The 25,439-nt window shown below is 48.7% G+C and overlaps 1 protein-coding gene across 1 annotated transcript in view; it reads right to left on the bottom strand.

The window, feature by feature from the left end:
• Window positions 1-18,743, bottom strand: part of LOC149341602 (high affinity cAMP-specific and IBMX-insensitive 3',5'-cyclic phosphodiesterase 8B-like) — a 40,905-nt gene extending 22,162 nt beyond the window's left edge. Inside the window, exons 1-10 of the mRNA XM_089542000.1 lie at window positions 18,663-18,743; window positions 15,383-15,439; window positions 11,044-11,234; window positions 8,361-8,420; window positions 6,573-6,630; window positions 6,281-6,448; window positions 3,968-4,200; window positions 3,322-3,392; window positions 2,602-2,669; window positions 1,448-1,624 (exon numbers count right to left, since the gene is read on the bottom strand). Of these exons, the coding sequence (XP_089398126.1) occupies window positions 1,448-1,624; window positions 2,602-2,669; window positions 3,322-3,392; window positions 3,968-4,200; window positions 6,281-6,448; window positions 6,573-6,630; window positions 8,361-8,420; window positions 11,044-11,234; window positions 15,383-15,439; window positions 18,663-18,743 (1,164 nt within the window). The remainder of the gene's footprint in view (window positions 1-1,447; window positions 1,625-2,601; window positions 2,670-3,321; window positions 3,393-3,967; window positions 4,201-6,280; window positions 6,449-6,572; window positions 6,631-8,360; window positions 8,421-11,043; window positions 11,235-15,382; window positions 15,440-18,662) is intronic.
• Between the last annotated feature and the right edge of the window lie 6,696 nt (window positions 18,744-25,439).

Here is a 25,439-nt window from a genome sequence, read left to right as displayed (position 1 = left end):
AAGTCTAAACCGACACAACATGAGGGGAAAAAAATCAGTTAATTCCACATGCCGATGCCATGTTTACTAATATCTTGCGTAGTGAAAAAAAAAGACATACGATATAGAGCCTTTAATTTGTAATTTCCAAAGAGCGCTACGGTTTATCTTGTAGCTTCATGCAGAAGTTCTTCATTTTACATCCCTCATTTCAAATTTACAGCTAATTTGCTTACCAACGTCTGGTAATAGGGTAGCTGCATGATAAAACTTGCTACTGAACTACGCATAAATTTACAATTATACAATTTTACAATACACAACTGAACACTATTTTTCGTATTAGGAAAATGTAGGAAATTTTTGGTTGCAAATTCGGGGAGAAGCGTCTCTGGAGGTTGGCAGCACTGATATACACACAAGAAGTAAAGATGTCTGAGAAATCCCACACTTCCGCACATATAAACATCAGTCATTAGCACATAACCTGCCATCAATGCTTAATATGTACCAAAAACAACTCGTCTAAACCCTAAGAAATTGCGCCAGTACTTCATAAAATTGTGAACCACATTGAATGTTATACTTAGTTTTTTCTACTGTGCTTCCTTTGTATACAATTTTGTACTGTTATTTATGTCAACTGGTACTATTCCTACCTCATTTTGGCAAATATAATGCATCACATACTGTATTATGCTGCCGCAACTAGTTTTTTTTTTGCGTACGGTGTACATTGCTATATATGCACATCATTTTTTTCTCAACTTCACTGTTCTGCCATGTAACGGTCTCCAGGGCCCCGTCAAGCTGCTCACCCAGCTTTTAGCCCAGGAGACCATTCCAGTTCTTTCTGGGAAAACTAGATTGATTGATTGATTGATTGATTGATTGATTGATTGATTGATTGATTGATTGATTGATTGATTGATTGATTGATTGATTGATTGATTGATTGATTGATTGATTGATTGATTGAAATCAAGCAGTGATGAATCACGTGCGTTATCTCAGTGCGTCATCTTCGAGCAGCTCAGAAGATTTGAGAAGACGAATCATATTCGCCGGGTGCCCAAAAACGTTGGATGCTTAGCCACGGGAACCTTTGAAACTAGCTGTTTTTTTCTTTTGTTTGTTTAAAATGACCTGCATCACCTTTAGACGAGAAATTTAATTCTGGAATGTAGTGCGCAACAGAATCACTGGCCATAGCCATGGCATTGGGAGATTTTGCGGAGGTACTGAATAAAACTAACGCTTCTCTTCTTTGAAGAAATTGAGATAGTCATCACTGCTTGTCGGCATGCGCTAGTTGTGCATGATAGCTAGCCAACAACTTAGTTGACGTTCGAAAAAGCGCTGCTCATAAAACGTTATCAGAAACGCGCGAGCGTTCTTCGTTACCATCTATAAACACGTTCTTCGGTACAACAGCAAAAAGACAGCGCAGCGCAGAGAAGAAACGCACGTTGGCAAGTGGCGGAACCTGGTCCGATGTCGGCTGCTCGTCGCCTTTCGCCTGGCCGACGCCCATCTGCGGGTTGAACAGCTCGGTGGAGCGAAGGATGTCGACAACACGCTCAATCTGCTGGGCTGCTGCTGGCGTCAGGTTGTTCTCTTGAGTCGCCACGAGCATGTTGAGGACCTGCGCACAGAACAGAGCAGCGCTAGTGACCCTCTCTGAAATCTTCCTGTTCTGTCCGTCACAGGTGAGTGCCGAGTTTGGCGGTAGCGAGGACAGGCAGCGCTACGGTAAAAATGCCCTTAAAAAACGAACCTTGCAGCCGTAGACATTAAAAAGTAAGTGAATAAAGTTACGGTATATTTAGTTAGAGCTTAAAGTGCTTCTGAGCCAATATTTCAAGAACCCGTACACAAGGCCTTATTGAAGCGGGCATCGCTCATGCTATTCTCAACTTTTGCGTTTTTTCGACAGAAAAGCCGGCGCAGCTACGGACGCATTTTCCTGAATGGGGCGTAGGACCAGAGACATAACTTCATTTAAATTCGAAGACAATTAAGCGAATGAATACATCGAAATTATTTATAGCGAAGCGCCTACCTGTGAAGAAGCTGCATGGAGCTTAAAAGTTCTGAGTGGTTTGGTCTGCATAACCACAAGTATTAAAATGTAATAAGGGAGTACTCATTGGCATCCACCCAAGCGCAGCCATACGGCTACAAAGGAAAGCTATACTGCTTTCTCAGAAACTTCGTAGTTAAAGAAAAATTCGTCCTGGTCCGGGGTTGAAACCCGGGATCACCGCTTCACCGGAGCAGTCGCTCTACCAATTGAGCTAACCGGGAAGGCAAGCTTTTGGTAGGGCGACCAAAAAACCCCGGACCAGGACGAATTTTTTTTTACACGAAGTTTCTGAGAAAGCTGTATAGCTTTCCTTTGTAGCCGTATGGCTGCGCTTGGGTGGATGCCAATGAGTAATTACTCCCTTATTACAAATCTACTCCACCTTAGGGGATTCCCCTAAACATTTGACCAAGTATTAAAATGCTGCTATTAAAGGCATGCTCGCTACTTCGGCATCTAACGTTGGCGGAGACTCGATAGGTTTTCGATAGCGTATGAGATATTCCTCCTGGCTACGGATAGTTGAGGGTACCTACCTTAGTTATGGGTGCCTCAATCGCCATCAGGTTGGACTTCGCAAACGACTGTCGCCTGCCCACACCAACTGTCGGTAGAAAGGAAAAGGCTGCATTAGCGCCCGGCAATTTTGATGCGTCCTTTACAGCGAGGTCACATGCAGTAACAGAAATTTCCCTTAATTAGACCCAACAATCCCTATTTCTGGCCCTTCTTCCCTGCGATCATTCGGAAAATCCACAAATTTGGAAACAAACGAGAAAATTTGTTTTTAAAGCTCCCTGAAAACCCATGAAGATACCTCTTCGTTAAATTTTGTTCCTAAATATCCCTGAAAGAGAGGAAATTTCCCAAATGACACATCACATGGTTTTTCTAGAATGTCTTATTTGTGGAATCCTGTACAAAACCCGCGGTGAAGACCCTTTTGGGCTAGATATGCACTAAGTTCCTTAAACAATTATCATTGCAAATTGTGGTTACCTGGGTATCAATGGTATTTAAACGAAGAAGTCAGTGCGGTCCTACGAGATTAATAGTATTTTCATCGTTACCTCCCCCAAGCCCATATCCAAATGGCCAGTCTTGGCTGCGGGCAGCTGGTCGACATTTTGACCATTGTTTCTTACTAGCCGCCTTAGCAGTTGCTGTGGTGCCACACTATCATACTTAACACCACTGCAGTCGCTATTGCGAAGGTATCCGAGCATGCTCAGCCCAGTGCATGCCTGGGAGCTTACCACCATCCAGCGGGAACGGCTTGTCCATGAAGAAAGGGTACTCCTTGACGTACACAACGTAGTCTTGTTTCCTGCATGAGACACATTGATGACCAATCATTCGCTAAAGAGGGTATGTCAAACATATGAAGCGCAGTACCGTGAAATCGCGACATACTGTTTGCACGCCGTGTACTGTGTACAGAATGAAGCTTGCATACAAATTTTGATACAAACATATTCTTAGCCAGAATTTTCCGTTAAAATGTTTTGAGTCACTGTGAGAACGCTGTGAGACAAAAATGACGGCCGCCAGTGTGCGATTTCCATCACAGTCCAACAAGTTCTCTTCTTTCACTTTCTGACAAATTTTGTTGGCAAGATAGCGAGACTTTTTCTAGATTCACAAAAAAATTGTTTAATGTTTCTGGGCCTCTGAGTTGATTCGGGGCCATTAATTTGTCCTTTCACGCAACTCCGACTTGCTGCACACAAACCATATGCAATTGCTGCTCATTGGCGACATACCAATCTGTCTGATTTTCGCTGGGTATATGTGGATATATGTAGGTATATTAACTAACATAACGTAGAAGTAATTTTTTTTCTTCAATACGTTCATAATTTGCTCCTTCAAGGGCCAATCAGCAACCAAGGCAATCCTTACCCGGAGATGTTTAGGTCCACAGGGGCGATCTTGCTGACCACGGGGATGCACTCCCCGTTCTTTCGCTTGTGGAACAGGGTGCCCTTCCACTCCTTGCCGCTCTCCAGCTGCGTGCTGATACTGCCGGCGACGTCAGCGTTCAGCGCGTCCTTGCGGTAAAGCTCCTGAGCGTCCATGCCCAACATTTCCTCCACGGAGTAGCCCACCAGCCTCTCAGCAGCACTGTTCATAAACTGCGTACGTGCACACCGTGGAAAATGAAACTGATTGCACCACTTACCGTATTTTCCGGTGTATAAGACGCGCCCTTGTATAAGACGCACCTGCCATATATGCAAGGTGTCACTGAAAAAGTTCGTATATAAGACGCACCCGTGTATAAGACGCACCCCAGTTTACCCAGTTAGGCTAGTGAGGCTTAATTAAACATGCTTGCGCGACTATCGCGAAATGCACCGTACCTGTGAGCAATTCTTAAGCAACGCTAAGTGATCGAAAAAGGCAACACTCATGCCATACCCGTCGACGTTTTAGCAAAAAAGAAAGAAAAAACGATACAGCTCCCCATATGTCCATAACAACATTTTATTTCTACTTGAAACCTTCGAAGTCTTCATCTTCAGATGAGCTATCAAAAGGTTCACCCATTTCTGGAAGCAACTCGGGTGAAACATGCACTACGTACATGGAGCAAAAAAAGTTGCAAAGGGTGACTAAAAAAGAACGCCGGCTTGTCTTGACAATGGCGAGAAGCGCGATTGTCACCACCTTTTGGCGCTTCTCATTACTTTTGCTTGGGGCCTCCGAAACAGCCGCGCGTTTGTGATCCCGGAAGTCGTCATCCCCGCCGTTTCATGATAAAGATCACCTAGAATGTCGCGCACGGCGGTCCCGGTATTGAAGTATTAACCGTGTTACAACCGCGTTATTGGTAGTGATATTTTTTAGGTGAAAAAAGCTTGAGCATGAACCGGAGTAATCGATGAACTCGCAAAAAAAAAAAGATGAAAAATTCGCATATAAGACGCACCCTTGTATAGGACGCACCAGCAAGATTTTTGAAAAAAAGCCTCGTCTTATCCACCGGAAAATACGGTAGTTCTCCCGACCAACAGTTCTTCCGTGCGGCGGCAAACAGGCTGGTGGTTCCTCTGCCCAGGAACTAAGCCTTGTATCCCTTCTTGTAGTCTTTTCTGGCTTAAGCTGTAGCAGCGTAAGCACACTGGCCGCGCTAGCTTTTGCGTTCCAGGCGGAAGTGTGTGTGTGTGTGTGTGGGGGGGGGGGGGGGGGGGGGGATGTGCAGCTAAGAAACCATTGCTTCCAAGCATTTAGACCAATCGATGTGACAATGCAGTTAGACCCATAGGGACGAACATTTTTCCTTAGTCTTATCTAGAGTGTGTAATAAGGCCCACTAAAAGCACGGAACACTGTGAAGATACAGGGAGTAACGAGGGCCTGGTTTCTCAAAGCTAGAACGGTCCGCTCCTTACTGGACCCTGTGCGCTGCAACGGCAGTTAGAGAAGCTGTCCCGCACCGTTACTACTAGCCAGCACGTAGGTGCGATGGCATTAGAGTTGTTGCACAAAAACCCCGCCGATGTCCGGTGTCAACAAATTCGCTGATTGGCAGAGATATTTTACGTGACCTTGTTACGTCATCACAACCTGCCCATCGTGGCAGGTGGCAATTAAATTAATGATTGGTCGGGAGCGCTCACTTGACCTTGTGACGTCATAACCTGCCCACTCGGCTGTGAGCAACCTAGTTTCTAGACAGCAACCTAGACAGGTAATCGAAATCAAAACTCACAATATGTGATACATGCCAATGTAGGCACCGTCACAGAATAGCGGATACCTGCTACGGCAGCTAGCAGTCCGAATATGGCGGTTGATGAACCGACAATTGCGAAGAAACGACGGACACACATTCAGAAGTTGCGACAGAACCTCCGACAAATGTGGAAACCAATCCTACCCCTGTATGATTAATAGATGCCAGACGCTTCGACGACGCTGCATGACTAATGATGCGGACATTAAAATGCTAGGTCATCGGAGGAAGTACGGCTGCAAATCGGTATTATTGTAACACGTATGCGATCCTGAGACTAGCGTGAAACTGCGACAGTTCTACAGATCAAAGCAGTGCACGCGACGGGCACCGAATTCCAAATGTCCATTATTGTTCTCTCGTCACGAGACTTAAGTCACTGTCTCAGAGCGCGGCCGTTTTCGCGATTGTTTGTGAACATGGGAAAAGGGCCTACAGGAAAGTAAGGATGGAAGGCTGCGAAAATGCGTTTCCACCTGAATCTCGTGCTTGGGTCCGGTGACAATGATGCCGTCCCGAGCAGACTGCAGCGCGGAGAAGAGTGCCTCGGAGGCCATGAGCTTCCACAAGTTGATCAGATCGTTGTGCTCGATCTGGACCATCTCGTTCAGGCAGACGCCCGGAGAGCACGACTCCAGGAACCACTGCGGATAGAGAGTGCGAGCCCGTGACACGTCTGCAAGCCACAGTAGTTGCGCAAGAGCCCAGAAGTGTTCGCGTTGCCTCCGAAGCGAGCTCTAGTAGGACCACCGTGGCGAAAACGCTCACCCTGTTGTAGCCGGATGTGAGCAGCGGAATGATCGCTGCCTCCTCCCTCTCAGCCAACCTACAGACCGGGACAAAAAAAAAGAATCATGGCTCAGTTGCAACGTCTGAGCGAACACTATGCTGCACTTCGGCACATAGGAGACCGCGAGTTACAATTCCTTAAAACCCCCTGCAGATCGCACGTTGTACGAAGAGCAACACAACTTTCGGCATTTCGCGAAACTGTAATAAGTGCAAGCTGCACTCTCGGCACGTCATTTCTCCAGCAACAGCTGTCTCTACTTAAAAAGTAGAGATATCTGTACACCGCATCCCGCCGTTCTCGTATACCTTGGGGGCTGAGCGCGCCCGAAAAATAGTACTCAACTAGGAAATTTCATTCCCTTTGTGTACACCTGTATCGCTTCCAAATACGTTTACAGGCAGTGTAGTCTGAGTACGGGGGCTTTTCCGAAGCCGTCGGAAGTGTGACTCATATCGCGGCTTCCCACAAGAAAAAAACAGCTAAGGAATGAAAACGAAAACAGCGAATAGGTGAGAGAAAGAGGACGCAGGAATGGAGGCCGTAAAGGCTAGGAAATGAGTCAATAAAACATGCGTATAATAAGGGCACGTAGCAACACGAACATGACTGATCATTTTGTTCGTATACCTACTCTCGGAATAAGCAATAAGTACAGAGTTGGTCAAGTCTCAAGGCAATAGGGTTTTCTTTTTAAGCAACATATTCAAACACTGACGGTGATAGTGGAGCTGCTACGGTCTTCATGGGTGTGGATGAGAATCCTTAGCACCTAGAGATTTTCAGCTTCGAAAGGGTCGCAAATCCCCCCACGGCAAGTCTCAAAAGCAAACCCTGCGGCAGCGTGGGAACTTTTGACCAACTCCTGTGCTTACTATATACCGAGGTGCTCTCGTATACCTACTCTAGGCAGATACCTTCAGGAACGGTCGCACAGGCTGGAAATGCCAGTCGTAACTTGTGATAAGGAATTCACATTAAGCAAGAAAAAATACTGCTCAGCGTTCTCGCCCTAACTGGAGCCCTTCCCTGTAGTACAGCAGCTGTAGTGTGTCCGCCGTAACTGAAAACCTTGCATCGCAGCTCACCTAACACGTGACTTCTTTCTAGCCAATGAGAACGTACCAGATGCAGTCATGTGATCCTGTTAAACTGGGCCCGCGCTATCGGGCGGTGAGCCCTCAGCTCAGGTCCTCCTGAATTGCAAAATATCTGAGTCGTGACCTCAAGAGCTTTCAATTACATTTGCGAAGCCCACACCGCGTGATGGCGAGTGGTGATATCGGTCATCGCTGCGCGCGCACATGCGCTGACAAGCGCGGCAAAGTGACTGTACGAAATTCCTTGCTGTAAACGCTTCCGCCATGGGCCGCATACGCGCGCACTATAACATACAAACGCCAAAAAGTTAGGGACTGACTCGGAGGGCGAAAAACCGTGGGAGGGAGCGGCTTCGTGAGCACTTGCCCTGCGAAGGCTGGCCGCGTGACGTCACGTTCTCCTGAGTTTTTTTTTTTTTTTCCATGCATGCATGCATGTCTCAAAGCCAGCGCCTCCGCGCACAGGGAACCTCCTTTTGAGCTAAGGTTTTCCACTACCACCACCGCGGTAGGGTCACAGAAGTGTATGTCAGTAATAGGATAACAACTGATAGTTAAGCCGAGATATATTCGAATTCAAAACTAGGCTGACGAAAAGGTAATATATGTCCCATAGCTGGCACGAAGTCAACGCAAAAAAAAAAAAAGAAAAACTCGCACACTCACCCTTTCTTTACGACGGCTACGATGCAGGAGAACTCGCAGCCTTTGAAACTTCGCAGTGTTCTGTACGGTAGAAAAGAAGAAGAAATGTTTGCACCCAACAATGGTTGGCATGCATTCATAATCAAACCGATTTTTAAATCATCCTTTCCTCAACGCTTGTTTAGCGTATAACGAGCAAAAGACTATCGTTAATGTTTTTTTACTCGCAATAGCCACAGCCAGTCCGTGGAACACGCCATGGCATTTTTTTAGTGTGTTTCTACAGCACCAAAATACTACCCTATGAACTCGTGTCCAGCAGCAAAACTCCATAGTCGGTCAGTCACCGCGGCAGACGGAGGATCAACGACCGCAAGTCCAAACACGAGTAGATTCTGAAGTGTAACAACCTGTGGTAATAGTCTCTAAAGCATGCATCGTTGTGAGAGAAAAAATGCAATTTCTTCTAGCGAAGACAGCGAAAGACTTCGCTCGGTGAATCGTCGACGCTTGACGGGGTATGGAGCCGGGAAGAGACTAAGCGAGTCGAGAGAGAAGTGGCGATGCCAAATACGCCGCCAGTTGTTCAGGGCGAAGTGTGTGCAGAGAGCTCTAAAAGGAGGAGACGAAGATTAAACTTCGGCGTATGGGTTGACAGACGCCGTAAGGCTGCCAGACCGCAATATATAGGGAAATGCGAACACGTTCCGGGAATGCCCATTGCTCCCTATCCCCCCAAAAAAAGTCAAATTCAACAAGAAAACAGCCAAACCGCACGCTTGGACTGCCAATCTTAAGTTCTGAGCTGTCAGTTTTAGACTTGCCCCCCCGTCTTTAGACATATCCCCTAAGCCTTTAAGTTCCCCGGATCTTCAGACTTCCGCCAAGATTTCCCTCCTATCTGTCGCGAATCTTTTTCAATATGACAGGCAGTGAAGTGCGTAGAATTAAGTCTATAGATTAAGGCGTTGCATCATCGAAGCAGCAGCCCCTCAATTTCAGTGCCTTGGTATTTTGCCTTCGGAGTCTGGAAGCTAGCGCTCCCTTACAAGTATACGAAAGGGCTCGTTCCCCGGCGAGCACTTACTGTTGTATTTTGGACGAATGCTTTTGCACTGCACAGGACTAAGAGCAAATCACTACCAGCGGACGTGCCTTTACAATGAACTGTCCAAGCACTGCCGTTTTTGTATCTAGCCTAATAATTCCGGTTATGTTCATCGCTCGAAGGTTGAAAACCTGGTTGCCAGGCCAGTGGTCGGACTAACGTTGTTGGCAACTCTTGAAGAGAAAGGACAAGGGGTGAATGGGGGGCGCCTCACGGTGGCCTTTTCTCGCCCCAACCCTAATGCCCTTGAGGTACCTGAAATCAAAATATACTTAGGTCAGTCATCATCATCAGCCTGACTACGCCCACTGCAGGGCAAAGGCCCATGTCCATGTCTCTCCACGGATTGCCCATGTCTCTCCAATTAACCCTGTCCTTCGCTAGTTGCGGCCACCGTATCCACGCAGACTTCTTTCTCATCCGCTCACCTAACTTTCTGCAGCCCGCTGCTACGCTTGCCTTCTCTTGGAATCCACTCCGTTACCCTTAAGGAGCAGCGGTTATCTCGCCTTCGCATTACATGCCCTGCCCAAGCCCCTCTGTTCTTGATTTCTACTAGGATGTCAACCCGCGTTTGTTCCCTCACCCACTCCGTCCGCTTCCGATCTCTTAACTTTACGCCTATCATTTTTCTTCCCATAGCTCGCTGCGTTGTCCTTAAATTAAGCTGAACCCTCTTTGCTAGCCTCCACGTTTCTGCCCCATAGGCGAGTACCGGTAAGACACAGCTGTTGTATACTTTTCTCTTGAGGGATATTGGTAAACTGCCATTCATGATTCATGAGGTCTGTGGGGGTGGCTAATATAGTTATGGCAATAATAAAAAAGGATGTGTACTTCATCCTTGGCTCATGACATGGTGTGTAGTAGTGTGTGCTTAGAATAGGTTAGGTGGAGTAAGAAAAAAAAAGAGGAACGGGGGGAACAAGGAATCGAAGACCTGCTTTCGACGGGATGGTAGTTCCTTTGGTAGGACCCGCTCTTTGCTGGGCTTCGATTGCCTGGGAGCCTTACGTAGAGGTTCTCAATGGGCTGCTTGCGGAAAACAAGGCGCGTCGTGTGAGAAAGTGAAAAAAAAATTACCACGCTTTCCCTCGCTGGGAAAGACGCAGAACTCGGCGACAGCTGTGTGTCACCGCTGCTGATGTTGTTGGTACATCTTTTCTTTGGGCAACACGAGAGGTGAACCACTCTGGTTAGGTCATACATCAATTGATTGCTTCCTGCATTTCGCACAACTGTCTAAAAAGCTCAGCGTCTTGCGTCGTCCTTCTTTGTACAACCGCTGTTGCGTTCGTTGTACACGCCCAATTCTTTGTACTGTTGCAGTTCAAAAAAGCGGAACTCAGTTTCAAATAGCGACCAGAACAACACAGTGACCCCCAACGATCAGTCACGAGAAAAGTAATAACGGCAGAGAAAAACTAAGTGCAGTCGGAATTCAATAACAGTAAGTAGACGTTCCCAGGACTGAATGTTCCCGCCTAAAATTTACTGTTATTGCATTCCAGCTGAACTGAGTTGACGCGAGTACAGAACTGGCTATCGTTGTGTGAAGGGAAAGTGAAGCGAGAGGACGGAGAGAGTGGCGTATACCTGCAGAGAGAGAGGGGATCGATCTCGCTCTTTCCCCTCGCGTCGACGAACACCAGGTGCGGGTGCCGCATGAGGTAGGAGTTGACGGCCTCCTCCGAGGTCGACGCCAGCGAGCACTCGTAGTGCATCTTCTCGGCGGCCGCCCGGAGCACACTGCACTGTGCGTCCTCTGTGTCGAACACGAACATCACCTGCGGGAGTGCAACCGAAATGCGTCGAATCAATATCCAAAAGCGCGTCGCATTCGCCTAAATGGAGAAAATGCGCAATAGGGCGATGCGCTGTTTTGTCACGCCCCACGGGAACAGTCGCTGCCGCCGTTGCATTTCATCGATTCACTATCACAGCAGAACGGCGATGAGGCTGCCATACATGTGATATTCCCCTTCAGAGCAGGCGGGTGATTGCCCGAAAGTAGTACCGGGTGGCGGCGGAACCTACCCGTAACTTTAGACACCAGGTGTCACTTGCTATGTGAGAGATTTGATAAGCTACATGTGCAATGCGACACGCCGTTTTGGTGGCTTGGATGTCTGAACGGTGGCCGCAGGGACCCGTAAAACTAACACTTTGCGAACTTTAGCAGCCTTCGAAACGCGAAGACGGCGCTGTTTGTGTTGAGGTTAAGTAGACTTGAGGTTGTTGCAAGCTACGGGTCTGGTTAGCCTTGCGGAATCTGTCGGCAATTGCTCCACTCTACCGACACTTAAATGTTAAATATGGCCCTCAGATCACGCACATACGTGAGTCCTGGCTGACCTACATCGCTATACAAACAATCACCCATAATATACAATAGTCAACTACTGCTGTCGCCATCTGAAGTGCAGATCCGAGGCATAGGTTTTTGTTTCCCCGCTTTTGTTAATCCAAAGGCATAATTTCCACGTTGCACGCTGCCGACACCCATCTTCCGGGTTGGCGGTGTTGTAGACGCGCAGTGTGCACCCGCCTGCCAACAACCTTCGAGAGCTTGTTCCTTGCCAAGAGTAGTGATGAAAAAAAAAAAATCGGGCCTCAACTAATCACTTCGAACCGAAACAAGTTACAGCTTTACTCCTGTATGTATCTTTCCACATCCGTTGACTTCGTAACCAGGCGTGGACTGAGCCCTTCTCTGATACGTTCTGTTTACTGGCGCGACATATGCGACGGGGGTCCGGCATATTTAAATCAAGTTCGGTGAAATGCAGCAAAATATTTTTACTCGGTGCACATGCCACGCCATTTTTTGCAGGTATCTAAAATTTAAGACGTGCATTTCAATTCGATTTCCAACCTCGTCGTGATGGAAAGTGCACTATTTCGAAACATTCTCTTTAATTCATACTTCATTTACCTCTGTTGCAGTTAAATTAATAACGCAGATAACACCTTTGTTATTTGAGGTTTTTTTAGCCCTAGTTTTAAGATTTTGATTCTGATCAGTTACCAATCAGTTCAGAAACTGCCGCCTTTTTTTTTTTTTGGTTTCATTCGATGTCGTATTTACGCTGTATCTCCCATGATTCATACATACAGACTACCGCTATTTGAAAAATGGAGGGCTTGCAGAGACAAATAATGAGACGTCATCCGAACGGTTACTGGACGTTTTTTTGTGATGGCCAAGAGATGAGCACAAGAAGAAATGAAATTCCCAATAAATAGTTGCGGTCTATGCCATCACGTGTCTTTCAAAAGACAGGATCACCTTAAAGAATGGAATGCGATAGTACTAGACTTCACATTTGTCGCAGCTTCTGTTGCAACTTCTGCATGTGTCTGCAACAGTTTATTTGCATTTGTCTGTCCATCAACCGCCACATTCGGATAGCTAGCTCCAGTAGCAGGTTTTTTTTTTTAGCGAATTTGGTGGTGGCGGATGGCCCCGGGTTGCTCCTGAAGTGAACTCTAATGCTACCTAGGTTGGTTTCTAGAAACTATGTTACTCACAGTCCAATGGACAAGTTGTGACGACGTCACAAGGCTCTCTCGACCAATGGTTAATTTAATTGTCACCTCAGGTTGCCCACAAACCGGTGGCCAGGTTATGAAGATGTCACAACATCACGTGACTTCTCTCGGCCAATCAACGTAGCCCATTAGATAATCCCACGAGTACACATGACCTCTCTCGACCAATCAGTAAATTTCAGAACAACGGACGGTGAATTTCGCTCCCGACGTGCTTTTTAATGCTATCGCATTAAAACACATCGCATCGCGCAGTTCAGTTTCTACACACTTAGCAGGAACGTATCCTAGAGGGGCCCGAGGAAGCCTGTCGCCCTACTCCCCCCCCCCCCCCCCCCCCCCCCCCCCCCCCCCCCCCCCCCCGTCAGAAGTTTGAAATCACTGCGGCGACCCGCACTGAAGCAATGCGAAAGCAAAACATCCACATACTATATCGACGTCCGTGGGTGTTCTGACGACTATTTACTATATCGACGTCCAATGCAAAAGCAAAACGTTCGCATACTATATCGACGTACATGGCTATTTTGACGTCTAAGTGCATTTTTCGCGTTTTTTCGCGTTTAATAATCAACTAATGGCACCTCGTCAACCAAACTTTTCCCATGGCAACATTTCATCACACGCTGTCTGTCACAATCACACTTTCACACATTTATCTTAAGAGAACGACGTAATCGTGCGGACAAAACTTGCGGACACTTTTTGCTGACGCGACAGAGAAATATATGCTTCCGCATTAAAAAGTTTACCCCCCCCCCCCCCCCCTCGCCAGCTAGAACTAATTACCTTGAGCCCCTCCCGAAAAAATTTCCTGGCTACGTGCCTGACACGCAGCATCCGCAGCTCAAAAGAGCCTACACGTAGGAGACCCACGATTGGAAGGACCGAGCGCCGAAATATATAGGGCCATTGCGCCACGTGCTTAGAGGCCCTGCTCTAGGTATTTTGAGAAACTCTACGGCGCTCACCGAGTCACGTCGGAGTGAGCCACGCGCCTCTCTTGGGGAAATAATAAGTAAAAAAAATTTTAATCGTTAATGGTTTTTTTTTTTTTTGTGCGCCTGTGTGTTATGAGGCCCACTGAAGGAAGAGGCTACTGATTAATTTTCACCGAATGCAATATTTTAAAACGCGCCGTGGGCCCAGCACATGACCGCTTTTGCAATTTGATGCCGTTAAAATTCGACTGCTGTTGACGGGATAAGACATGAAAGAAAAGAATGGGAAAGAAACAAATAAGTGCACTATTTCGGGGATTCCTGTGTCTCTTTCGTGGTCGTTTGTATTGATTGTTTTTTCGTTTTCTGTGAGCCTCCACGCGATATGCTTTTTTCCGTGTTCCGCGACTGTAATGACATTACTTCGCCTTAGCCATATTTTCATACTATTAAGCCTGTTTTTACGAAGCCGAGCCTTTGCCTGACCAGTCCTAAACCTAACACAGTACGCCATGAACAATGTTTCCCAACTAGTCTAGCAACGTATCATGTTAGTTAAATTCTTTCGGGATGAGCATGCAAGCCTCGATATCATTAACTAGAGTTTGTCCCCTAGCCCGCTCTGCTCACTTCCTGTCTCTTAGTTTTACTCCTATCATTTTCCTTTCCATAGCTCGGTGCGCTGTTTAATTTCAAGCCTATTTCGTTAGCCTCCAAATCTGCTCCCAATTAATGAGTACTGGCAAGATACAGCTTTTAAATACTTTCCTCTTGACGGATATTGGTAAGTTGCTGTTTCTTACCTGAGAATACCTGTTAAATGCACTCCGAACTAGCTTTTTCCCTCTAATGGTCTGGACCTGCGATCAATACCTGCCCTAAATAAATGTATTCCCCTACCGCGTCCAGATTAAACTTTATTTAATGCGCGTTAGTTTCCTTCGTATTTATTATTAATCCCAACATCCTTCAGTCATCATTCATGAGTTTTATTTCGTCAAATGCGTTACTAATAAGGGCAAATCAGAGATTACTAAGCTCTTTTGGATTAACTTTTATCCACAGCTCTTGAACTCTGTCAATACATCTTCAAGTGAGTGTCTGCTTTCCTGACACCCTTCCAGATTATTATTTATCACTTCTCATAGTATAACTACGGTCGCTAAGCAGCCCTTGTAGATGTATGATCTCTGGGGTCTTAAGGATGCCCCTTTCCCAACTTGATTAGGCAAAGTGCATGGACCTTGATGCATGCAAGGGGGCGACCACGCCTCAGTCCGACTGCGGTATGGAGCAGATATAATCAGCAGACAGTAAATTAGTTTCAAGGATTGTTGGTTTGCGAAGGATGGCCAGGTTCTGCCCTCGCATTTTATTCCTCTGTACAAAGCCGGTATTTCAAGCGGTGCATGCATTATAGTTACTAATTTTGAAGTGCTTACCCTGACGGACGGGACGGTGAGGTACATGGAGCCGAACTTCCATGCTACGGCCCCAGGCTGCAAGAGGAGGAAAAGACGTCGCTTTACGGTATATGGCCCTTAAAGCAAAAGGCACCGCGATGATTTCCTCAGTACCAGTTAATATCATTCAATAGATTCGCCATGCTTTCCAGAGACCAGAGCAAAAAGAATTATTGAAATCGGAGCACGCAAACGAAAGTTATTCCACTCTGAAAATTCAAGATGAAAAGCTCAGGCGAAGACGCATTTCACTCGCCCATTTCACTCACCCAGTACCGAGATTGGGCGCTATCAATCAGAACCGCGCCTAGCGCACACGCAGCGGAAGCGTGCATGCAGTTGCTTTTTCGGGGCTGTAGACAGCCGCGCATTTTGACGGCGTCTTCCCCCCCCCCCCCCCCCCCCCCCCCCTTGTACGCGGCGCCGTAGTCGGGGCAGGGGTGACTAACAACAAAGAAAGCTCCCCGAAGTTTCTTTTTTAGTCGGACTGGACTGCTGTTGGCAGTAGCCCCCCTCCTCCCCAAACTCGACTCCCGTCTCCTGTCCGGCCTTTCTCTTCACAATTTTGGGCAAGGTGTGTCGACTGGCTTTTTTTTCGCTGCCGTCTTGGTGTGGTAACGGCCGGTCTCGACACGCGCGCTTTCTGGTTTGAGCCAACGTTTTTTGAACAGCGCTGGCCGCCACAAAGGTTTGAAGCGGAATGGAAAGTGCCGCTCCTAGCTGTATTCTTGTTAGTTTTCGTTCGCTTTCCCTGCTTCTTTCCAGTTTTTGTGGCACCCGAAAAGCTTTCAGTACTCAGAGACATAATATATTGGATCCATTTCGCAAGTATAAAGGAACAATATGCAAACTGGACGCCCAACCAATGAGAAAGGCAAACTTTGCACTTAAATGCTTTTCTGCTCGTTTGTTGCAATCATTAGACAAGATATTGAGTGTTAGGACATTCGTAGTTATCGAACAGCTTCATTTTTTTATTATTTTTTGGCCAAAAGTTGCAGTTCCGCAACAAGTAGCTCACCGCCCCATGATGCTTTGAGCGCCCATGGTGGCTGAAGTGGTCTCGAGGGGTCTCCATTGAAACTCCCATAGAGGGGTCGCCAGCTTTCCCTCTAGGTAATAGTAAGAAACTCTATGTCATGGCATAGTGTCATCGGCTTTCGCCTCTCAGTACTTTAGTTGCCAAAGCGTCCTCGCAATTTTTAGCCATGCGCACCCTGTAAGAAGGGGGAACTTCTGATCAGGGCCCATTCGCGCTCTCTGCCGACAAAGCGAACCTCCTTCACTGTGAAGCAGCAGTGGATTGCATTTAAATGGTCCGTCATACTGGTTCACGGGCGGATGACGGGCGACTTCTCGTCGTATGCTAGTTGTTATCGCACTTTTCGTTGCGATGTTTGTTTTAGCGGAAAAAAAAAAGATGCATTTCAGTTCGCTATGCTGGTTATTTTATGTCTCTACGTGGTGTTGGTACTGTTCGGTCGTTCGTTTGTCGTACACATCACTAATTACCTCCTCATTTACCGTGAACACGGGTGCACAGCTTGGTCGGAATCTGCCGGCGAGTTTCCGCGGCCCACACTCAAATACTGATATGTTTCGCGCATATACCATGAAGCCGGGAAGCATGCAGGCCCATTACGCAGACGTCTGACATACTCCGCGCCTACATCTAAAAACGCAAGAAAAAAAATTGGCTATGGCTTAGCTTGGTTAAGCCTAGTAATTGCGAAGCAATACGTGGTTCTGCTGCCGTTCTTCTCGTTCTTCTTCTGTCTCCGTAGCTCGCTGATGCTTTCTCTTTGCAACCTGCCAAAGCGTATAGGCTGGAGGCGGCATCTCATGGCCTTGACGAGAAGAGCGCAGTCAGGCCGCGGCCGTGGCTATGCGCCGCGCAAGGCGACGGCGTGAGATGGGGTCTCGTTTTTACACAGATGGTATGACGTCCCGCAGCGAGGTCACGCGAAAGGTCAAGCGTGGCTATGCGACCGCGGCACGGCACGGGCTGAGTTGGTAGCGAAAGTAGTATTGCTTCGCAATAATAAATTTCGCTTTCGAAGGCTTGTCGACCGGATAGACGAAACCGACTCTAAGCAAGCACGGCAGAGAGAAGGATGACGCTCGACTGCGACGGCTGCAACTCTGCTGATAATTAGCATCTTTTTTTTTTTTTTGCTGTGCTTTCCAGGTATGATGCCTGACAAAGGCCGGAGGCAAGCATATTTTCGACCAGAGGGGGTCGGGATCCTTTAAAACGACAACTGCAGGGGTTTTTCAAACATTTTAATTTGACCCCTCTCTATGTCACGACAAACCGTTTTTTTTTTTTTTTTAATACCGTGTAGAACCATTTTAGAACTGAGAAGAAAGCAGACCGAAACTGAAACTAAGTTCGAGGCCAGGGCTGATACATCACATGATGCAGTGATGACGTCACAAACATTAGGGGCAAAAATACCATGGCTCATCTTTTCAGCGCTCATAAAACACACAAACAGAGAGAGGGTAGACACCACGGACGCTGGTGGTGTCTACACTCTGAACAGAAAGGAGTAAAAAGGGAATAAGCTAGAAAACAATTTGCTCTCTTTTTACTTCCGTATAGACGTGTTCGAGTGTACTCTACCTCTGGAGTGGAGAAATGAGTCATAGTGTTACAAACTACCAACTAGCCCAGCTGTCTACGCATAGCGAAGAAGATACTCTATGCGCTTTGAATGGCTAAGTAGCAGCTGAGAACGATGAGTTTTTTTTTTTTTTATGAAATGCCTGAGACGGCCAAGTACAAGCCTCTAAACTTTGTTATGAAAGCAAGCAGCTGGTATCAACGCGTGAGGAATGTATGTGACGTCCAAAATGCTGTGTGGCCCATAGAAATCGCCTGCACTGAGGTAACGGAAAAGGCAAACTTTAATATTGATTTTAATCGGTCTGAAATGTCACAAGGCTGCCGAACTTGATGTAAGTGACAAGGAACGGAAGAAAAACCTACAATATAAGTTTCATTAGAATTCGATGACCTCGAAAAAAACCCGGAGCTGCCCTTTTGAATTCTCTGATCATCCCCTCAGTTTGCCTGCAAAATGGTTGGCAGCTGGCGCCCCGCTGATTAAACGCACAAACATTTCCGAGCGTGCTGGACCCTCCCACGACCTCAAAGCGGCTGAAGGGCACCCGGCACTTGCGGGAATCTGGTCGAATCCGAACGCTCCGGCAGAACGCGGTCGGGTTGGTGGGAAGAGTGGCGCGACTCGCTCACCTTCAAGGGGAGATGCTTGCGGGCGATGTTGTATTTCTCGTCCGCGTCGTGCAGCGTCAGCCCGTGGTGGGGAAACGCCATGGCGGCCGCACGACGGGGGAAAGGTAGCCGCCGTCCGCTGGAATCTTTGCTCTTCTTCTGCCCCGCCGCGAGCGCCGGCCGCGCGCAGCACCAGCCGGTGCCTTCTTCCTCGTCTTCGGCATCCTCGTGGAGGGGCTCTGGCGGAGTCACTTCTCTCGACCCAGTGCTTTCACAGAAACTGTGAGGGGACGAGTAGTTTTAGTGCGTAAACACTAATCGGATGGGTACCAACGACGAGCAAAATCGTCCGTTCTCTGTTCCCTTGTCTGTTCGCATCTGGCCTAGCGCGAGCGTTTCGTCCAGCGGCACTGCCCGCTCATCCTTGTCTTCTATGTAGCACAAATCCGTGCTTTTGTACTGATTCGAATGTAGTAAACATTCCCTGTGGTTTTTACTAAATGAAGAACCAAAAAGACGCTGTCGAGTGCGAAAGCAAAAAGAGAAGACTCGCTAGCTCGTGGTTCTGCAGGCCTACTCACCGGAATCCAGCTACGATGTCGAAATGGCCGAAAGGTTCTTGAATCGGAGACAAATAAAGTAAAGCAACACAGTTCACTGTGTGATGGATGGGCAGCCGCAATGCGAAAGTGGCGAAGATTAGGTTTTGCGTTCCTAATGGCTCCTTCCTTCCTTCCTTCCTTCCTTCCTTCCTTCCTTCCTTCCTTCCTTCCTTCCTCTCTTTCTCTCTTTCTTTCTTTCTTTTTGTTTGTTTCTTTCTGCATCATTTCTCGTCCCTTTTATTTGTAGGGCTGACAGGCATTGCCTTTTCTGGTTCAATTTGCCGGTCTTTTCCTTTCCCCTTTTCATTTCCGTCAGTCTGTTTTCATGTTAGCAAATGAAAAAAAAAACAATTCCGAGCTTTCAGTGCCCAACGCATCCACGATTGCGTGCACAAAACAGCGGCTGGCGAAAGCAAGACCGGCTAACGCTGAAAAATACTGCAGGCTGTAAAAAAACAAAAAAAAACATAGAAATGTACGCAAAGGTAAAGCACATATTTTTAAAAATGTTTGTTTGTGCGTTCCCAAAAACCGAAACCTCGCAGTCAAGGATGGAATGCATGCCTTCAGGAACCAGGAACAATACTGTCCCGCGCAAAGACGCAGCGCCCATCGCTCTAAGAAGCGGACGGAGTTTGTAAGCAGCTGCTCGGACGGAACACAATTGAATTCTGAAATAGGAGGATATACATGAGATCAAATTGTGGGCAGCGAATCCCGTAGCTCAGGAATTCTTCTTTGTTCAGGCGGGTTCCCTGTGGGGTTGTAAAAAACTTGTTGGTTTGGTTTGATTTATGGGGTTTAACGACCGAAAGCGACTAAGGCTTGTGTTTGCAGTATTGATTATACAATTCGCTTTTACGTTGGCCGCCTTCCGACTGCATTTTCGAATTTGGTTTCTCCGCCTTTGTTTCGTTCCGCTCCTAAGGGGACTTCTGTTGGGTGGGGGCTTCTGCAGTTTGGAGATGGCTGGAGGTAGGTGGGTTGAGGCTCGTAGGTGGGAGATGCATTTTCAACGCAGTAAAAAGAATTTCAGTTGGACAGTTCTTTCTCTGTTACCACTCAACAGCGAGGAAGATGAGAGTAGCAAGGCTCGCGTGTCGCGAGCCATAGCCCATGTCGTTACAGTCATGTTGAAATGCCCTTAACCAATGTTTATCCGGTGTTCACCTTTGTCTGAATGTAAACAAGTGTGCATTGTTAAATTTCCCGATTGCTCATCAGATAAACATCTCGCTTGCTTACCAGCGTCATGTTATTCCTCAAGTATGCCCTGTTAAGTATCTCGGGGTTACATACCACGCCTCTGTCCCTTGGCGGGCTCATATGTCAGGTTGCTGCGAACGGATTTCGGATGGTCGGCCTGCTGCGCAGGCAAGCAGCCCCCGCTCTGGCATGCGCAAACACTCTCTTCTAATGATTTTATGAAGTAATCATCCGCCCCATTTTAGAATTCGGCTGCGTTTCGTTTTCTAGAGCGCCTGCCTACTAACTGCGCCCTCTCCTGCTTTTAGAGTGATAATCATTGCGTCTCTGTTTGGGACTCCCTACATTTGGGGCCAACAATGCTTTGCATCTTGATGCGCGGGTGCCAGCTCTTACCGCAAGATTTCGTCTTCTGACGGTCCGAACGCTCTTACGCGATTCGGAGCAACATGTGTCCCAACTGATTTTCCTTGGTCAGTCAGGGGAACTGTTCTGAGTCGGATCGTCTCGTTTCTTCTTTGTGGTGATGTGTTAGACATTAGCAGACATGAATCACCCCATGGTATTTCTATACGACCGTTCGATAATTTACGATTGATGATAATGATTAATACATTTTAATTGGACCCAAAAATTGGACCCTAAATTTCCGGGAGTTCGTTAAATCTTGCAGCCACTGTCAGCCTTTCGGTCGGCTTGTGCTGAACTTTCCGGTCTGAGCTGGACAGCATTTTCTGCCACCGCTCAATCGTCGGTTCTTTTATCCTTTCTATTTCCGTGTTGTTTTGGGAGTCCCATACCGTGTTGTATAAGCCTGCTTCTATGCCACAGTGAACGCACCGTGGCTCATAGTCTGCTGGGTAGATTGCGCGAAGTCTTTTTGGACCTAAGTACGCATTTTGTATTCTTCTCAGTGTTATTTCTTGTCCCTTGTCTAGTTCTTCGTCGGTTGGCGTGCACCTGCCTAGCCTATAGTGTTGGATTTCCGTGATTGGATTTATTCTCGGATGTTTCAGTTTCAGAGGCCGATGAGTGGTGTTGATGCCAGAGGTGAGTTTAGGCTGAACCTAGCCCTCTTATTAGTCAGTTTAGGTCAGGTGAGGCATAAGCAAACTACATCATAATCATTTATATTGCTACGGACGCTGGGAGGACGACGAAGTGGTTTTGTTAAGAAGACGACGCTGAGGTGCGAGCTTGTGTGCTGTGAGACTACTCCAAGCCGTCGGTCCCTTGCGTAGCAGATTACCTCTGCTGTTTCTATTACTGCTTCTAGCCGCCACGTATCATTTGGTGGAGGTTGCTAAATTCGATCCCCGACCTCAAGCTGGCTCTCCGCCGTGGCCGCCGTCTCGCCACCATGTCTAACGAGTCCGAGCCATCTCCCTCTCCGTCAACACCGCCAGCGGTCGTCGTCGCCCACCACCGCGAACCGGGCACGTTCTGCGGTACCGACGACGTTGATGTGGACGACTGGCTGGCCCTTTACGAACGCGTCAGCACGCACAACAGGTGGGATCCAACGCTGATGCTCGCTAATGTCATATTTTATCTGACCGGCACCGCGAGAGTGTGGTTCGAAACCCACGAAGAGGACTTGACCTCATGGGACATCTGTAAACAGAAGCTCCGCGACCTCTTCGGAAAACCCATCGGCCGCCAACTCGCCGCCAAGAAGGCCCTCGCGTCACGCGCCCAAACTTCCTCCGAGCCATACATAGCGTACATACAAGACGTCCTCGCCTTGTGCCGTAAAGTGGATAAAGACATGTCCGAGGCAGATCGAGTTGGCCACATACTGAAAGGCATTGCCGACGATGCCTTTAACCTGCTTCTATGCAAAGACTGTTCCACGGTCGCCTCTGTTCTTGAGGTGTGCCGGCGTTTCGAGCAAGCCAAACACCGGCGCATTTCTCACCGTTTTGACCGGCTGCCGAACACTGCTGCTAGCTCCTCGTGTGAAGATCTGCCAACATTGCGGCAGCCTTCCGACCCTGCTAACTTAACCCGTATCGTGCGCCGCGAACTGGAGGCGATGACGCCCGCTGTTTCTTCCTTGCCACTGCCGGACAACACCTTGGCCCTCATCCAAGCCGTCGTTCGACAGGAGGTTGCGAACATGGCCGTCCCTTCTCGCGTCGTGGACAACGCTCATGCCAGCCCGGACCCTCCAGTGATCGCAGCTGCCACTTACAGTCGCAGCTTCTCGCCTCGGTACCGATATCGCAATCCAGCCGAATGGCGTACCTCTGATGACAGGCCGATCTGTTTTACCTGCTCTCGCGTCGGACACATCTCCCGTCACTGCCGCAGCCGTTGGTCCCCGCCACCTCGCCCCTACTCCTTCGTCGATCGCCGCAACGACTACGGCCCGCGCCGCTTCACCCCATGTCCCGATCCGCTCCGTGACGAGCCCGCTCCGCAAGCTCGTGGGTCCAGCCGCTCACCTTCCCCATTAGGCCGCCGCTCCCGTTCTCCTACCACACGCCGCAGCCCTTCTCCTTCGACCTCCCGCCACTTCTCGGAAAACTAGCCGATGCAGCCCCCGGAGGTGACGCTGCATCATTGACCCGGCCTGAAAATCCTCTCTTGACCCCCGCTGCCCAACGTAATCTCTTGAATGTTCTCGTGGATGGTGTCCCGGTCCTTGCCCTCATTGATACTGGCGCCCAAGTGTCTGTCCTGAGCTCTTCTTTGCGCCGCCGTCTGAAGAAAGTTTTAACGCCTGCCGCCATGTCCACGGTTCGCGTCGCCGATGGCAGCCCCGCTGCCGTGATTGGAATGTGCACTGCGAGAGTCAGCATTGCCGGACGTCATATACCCGTTCTGTTCACCGTCCTGACCAGGTGCCCTCAGGACATAATCCTTGGCCTTGACTTTTTAACCGCCCATTCAGCTCTTATTGACTGTTCCTCAGGCCTTCTCCGATTGGATCTGCCCCTGTGCAATGACGACTCCACCAGCTCACCTCGCCTTCAATCCACCGAGTTTGCTCGTCTCCCGCCACAAGCTGCTGTCTACATCCCTATGTCGCCTTCTCCTCCCGTCCCTGATGGAGACTACGTCGCCTGCCCTATCACCGCTGTGATTCTGAATCGTAACGTTCTCTTTCCCCACACCATTGTCCACATCACCAACAACTGCACCTGCCTCCCTGTCCTCAACTTCAGCCTGTCCCCTCAGGTACTTCCGACCGGCATTTCACTTGCTGATCTGTCCCCATTGACCGATTTCACAGTCTCTGTCCTGGCTCCTGACCCAACGACTGCCGTATCCAATGTCCCTACATCGCAGCCCTCCAGTGAGGATTCTATTTCCCGGATGATAGCGGCCGATCTACCCTCTGCTGATTCTTCAGCTCTTCACAGCCTCTTGTCCTCCTACAGTGATATTTTTGATTTTGGGGACCGTCCCTTGGGTCAAACCTCTGTTGTCGCCCACCACATTGACACCGGCGAGGCCCGCCCTATTCACAGACGGCCCTATAGGGTCTCCCTCGCAGAGCGCCGTGTTATTCAGGCAGAAGTGGACAAGATGCTGGCCCGCAACATCATCGAGCCTTCGACTAGTCCTTGGGCGTCCCCTGTCGTGCTTGTTAAAAAGAAAGATCAAACTTGGCGATTCTGCGTCGATTACCGCCATCTGAATGCCGTCACAAAGAAAGACGTCTACCCTTTGCCCCGAATTGACGACGCTCTCGACTGCTTGCACGGCGCCAGTTACTTTTCCTCCATCGATCTTCGCTCAGGTTACTGGCAGATCGCTGTCGATGAACGGGATCGGGAGAAAACCGCCTTTGTCACCCCGGACGGCCTGTACCAGTTTAAAGTCATGCCTTTTGGCCTGTGCAATGCCCCTGCCACCTTCGAGCGCATGATGGACTCCCTCCTGCGCGGTTTTAAGTGGACGACATGCCTCTGCTACTTAGATGACGTGATTGTTTTTTCGTCCACATTCCAAAGCCATCTGCATCGCCTTTCAGCCATCCTTGCCGTCTTCCGCCGCGCTGGTCTTCAGCTGAACTCGAAGAAATGTACCTTCGGCCGCCGACAGCTCAAGGTCCTTGGCCACTTGGTCGATTCTGCTGGGATCCAACCCGACCCCGACAAGGTCCGCGCCGTGCGTTCATTTCCCACTCCGCGCTCCTCCGGTGATGTGCGCAGCTTTCTCGGCCTATGTTCCTATTTCCGCCGGTTCATCCAGAACTTTGCGGAAATAGCCCGACCTCTTACCACGCTCCTCAAGAAGGACATCCCGTTCTCTTGGGGACCCCCCCAAGCTGACGCCTTCAGAGCCCTTATCAATGCCCTCACTGCTCCGCCTGTGTTGGCTCACTTTGATCCTTCAGCCCCTACGGAACTTCGGACCGATGCGAGCGGCCATGGCATTGGTGCCCTACTTGCTCAGCGGCAACGCAACAAGCTTCGCGTTATTGCGTACGCCAGCCGTCTCCTTTCTGTGTCAGAGCGCAACTATTCTATCACCGAGCGGGAATGCCTCGCCCTGGTTTGGGCTATTGCAAAATTCCGCCCTTACTTGTTTGGGCACCCTTTCTCTGTTATCACGGATCACCACGCCTTATGCTGGCTTTCTTCGCTCAAAGACCCTACAGGCCGGCTGGGGCGCTGGGCTCTTCGTCTTCAAGAGTACACATTTTGTGTCGTCCACAAGTCCGGCCGCTTGCACCAGGACGCGGATTGCTTGTCCCGTTACCCTGTCGATGCGCCTACCTCCAACGAATGCGAGGCTGACGCCTGCGTCTTATCCATCTCAGCCTTCCGCAACATTGCGCAAGAACAGCGCTTGGATTCTTCGCTATGTTCCCTCATCGACCGCCTCACTGCCAACCGCTGTGATGCGTCCCTTGCCCCGTTTGTGCTCCATGAGAACGTCCTCTACCGGCGCAATATGCGGCCTGACGGCGCTGACCTCTTGCTCGTGGTCCCGCAACACCTGCGCCGCAGCGTCCTTGAGCAGCTTCATGACGTTC

This window comes from Amblyomma mixtum, chromosome 5 (genome assembly GCF_055824585.1).
Source record: "Amblyomma mixtum isolate Tamu chromosome 5, ASM5582458v1, whole genome shotgun sequence".
Classification (NCBI taxonomy): Eukaryota; Metazoa; Arthropoda; class Arachnida; order Ixodida; family Ixodidae; genus Amblyomma; species Amblyomma mixtum.
This window is presented reverse-complemented; position numbering and strand designations above follow the sequence as displayed.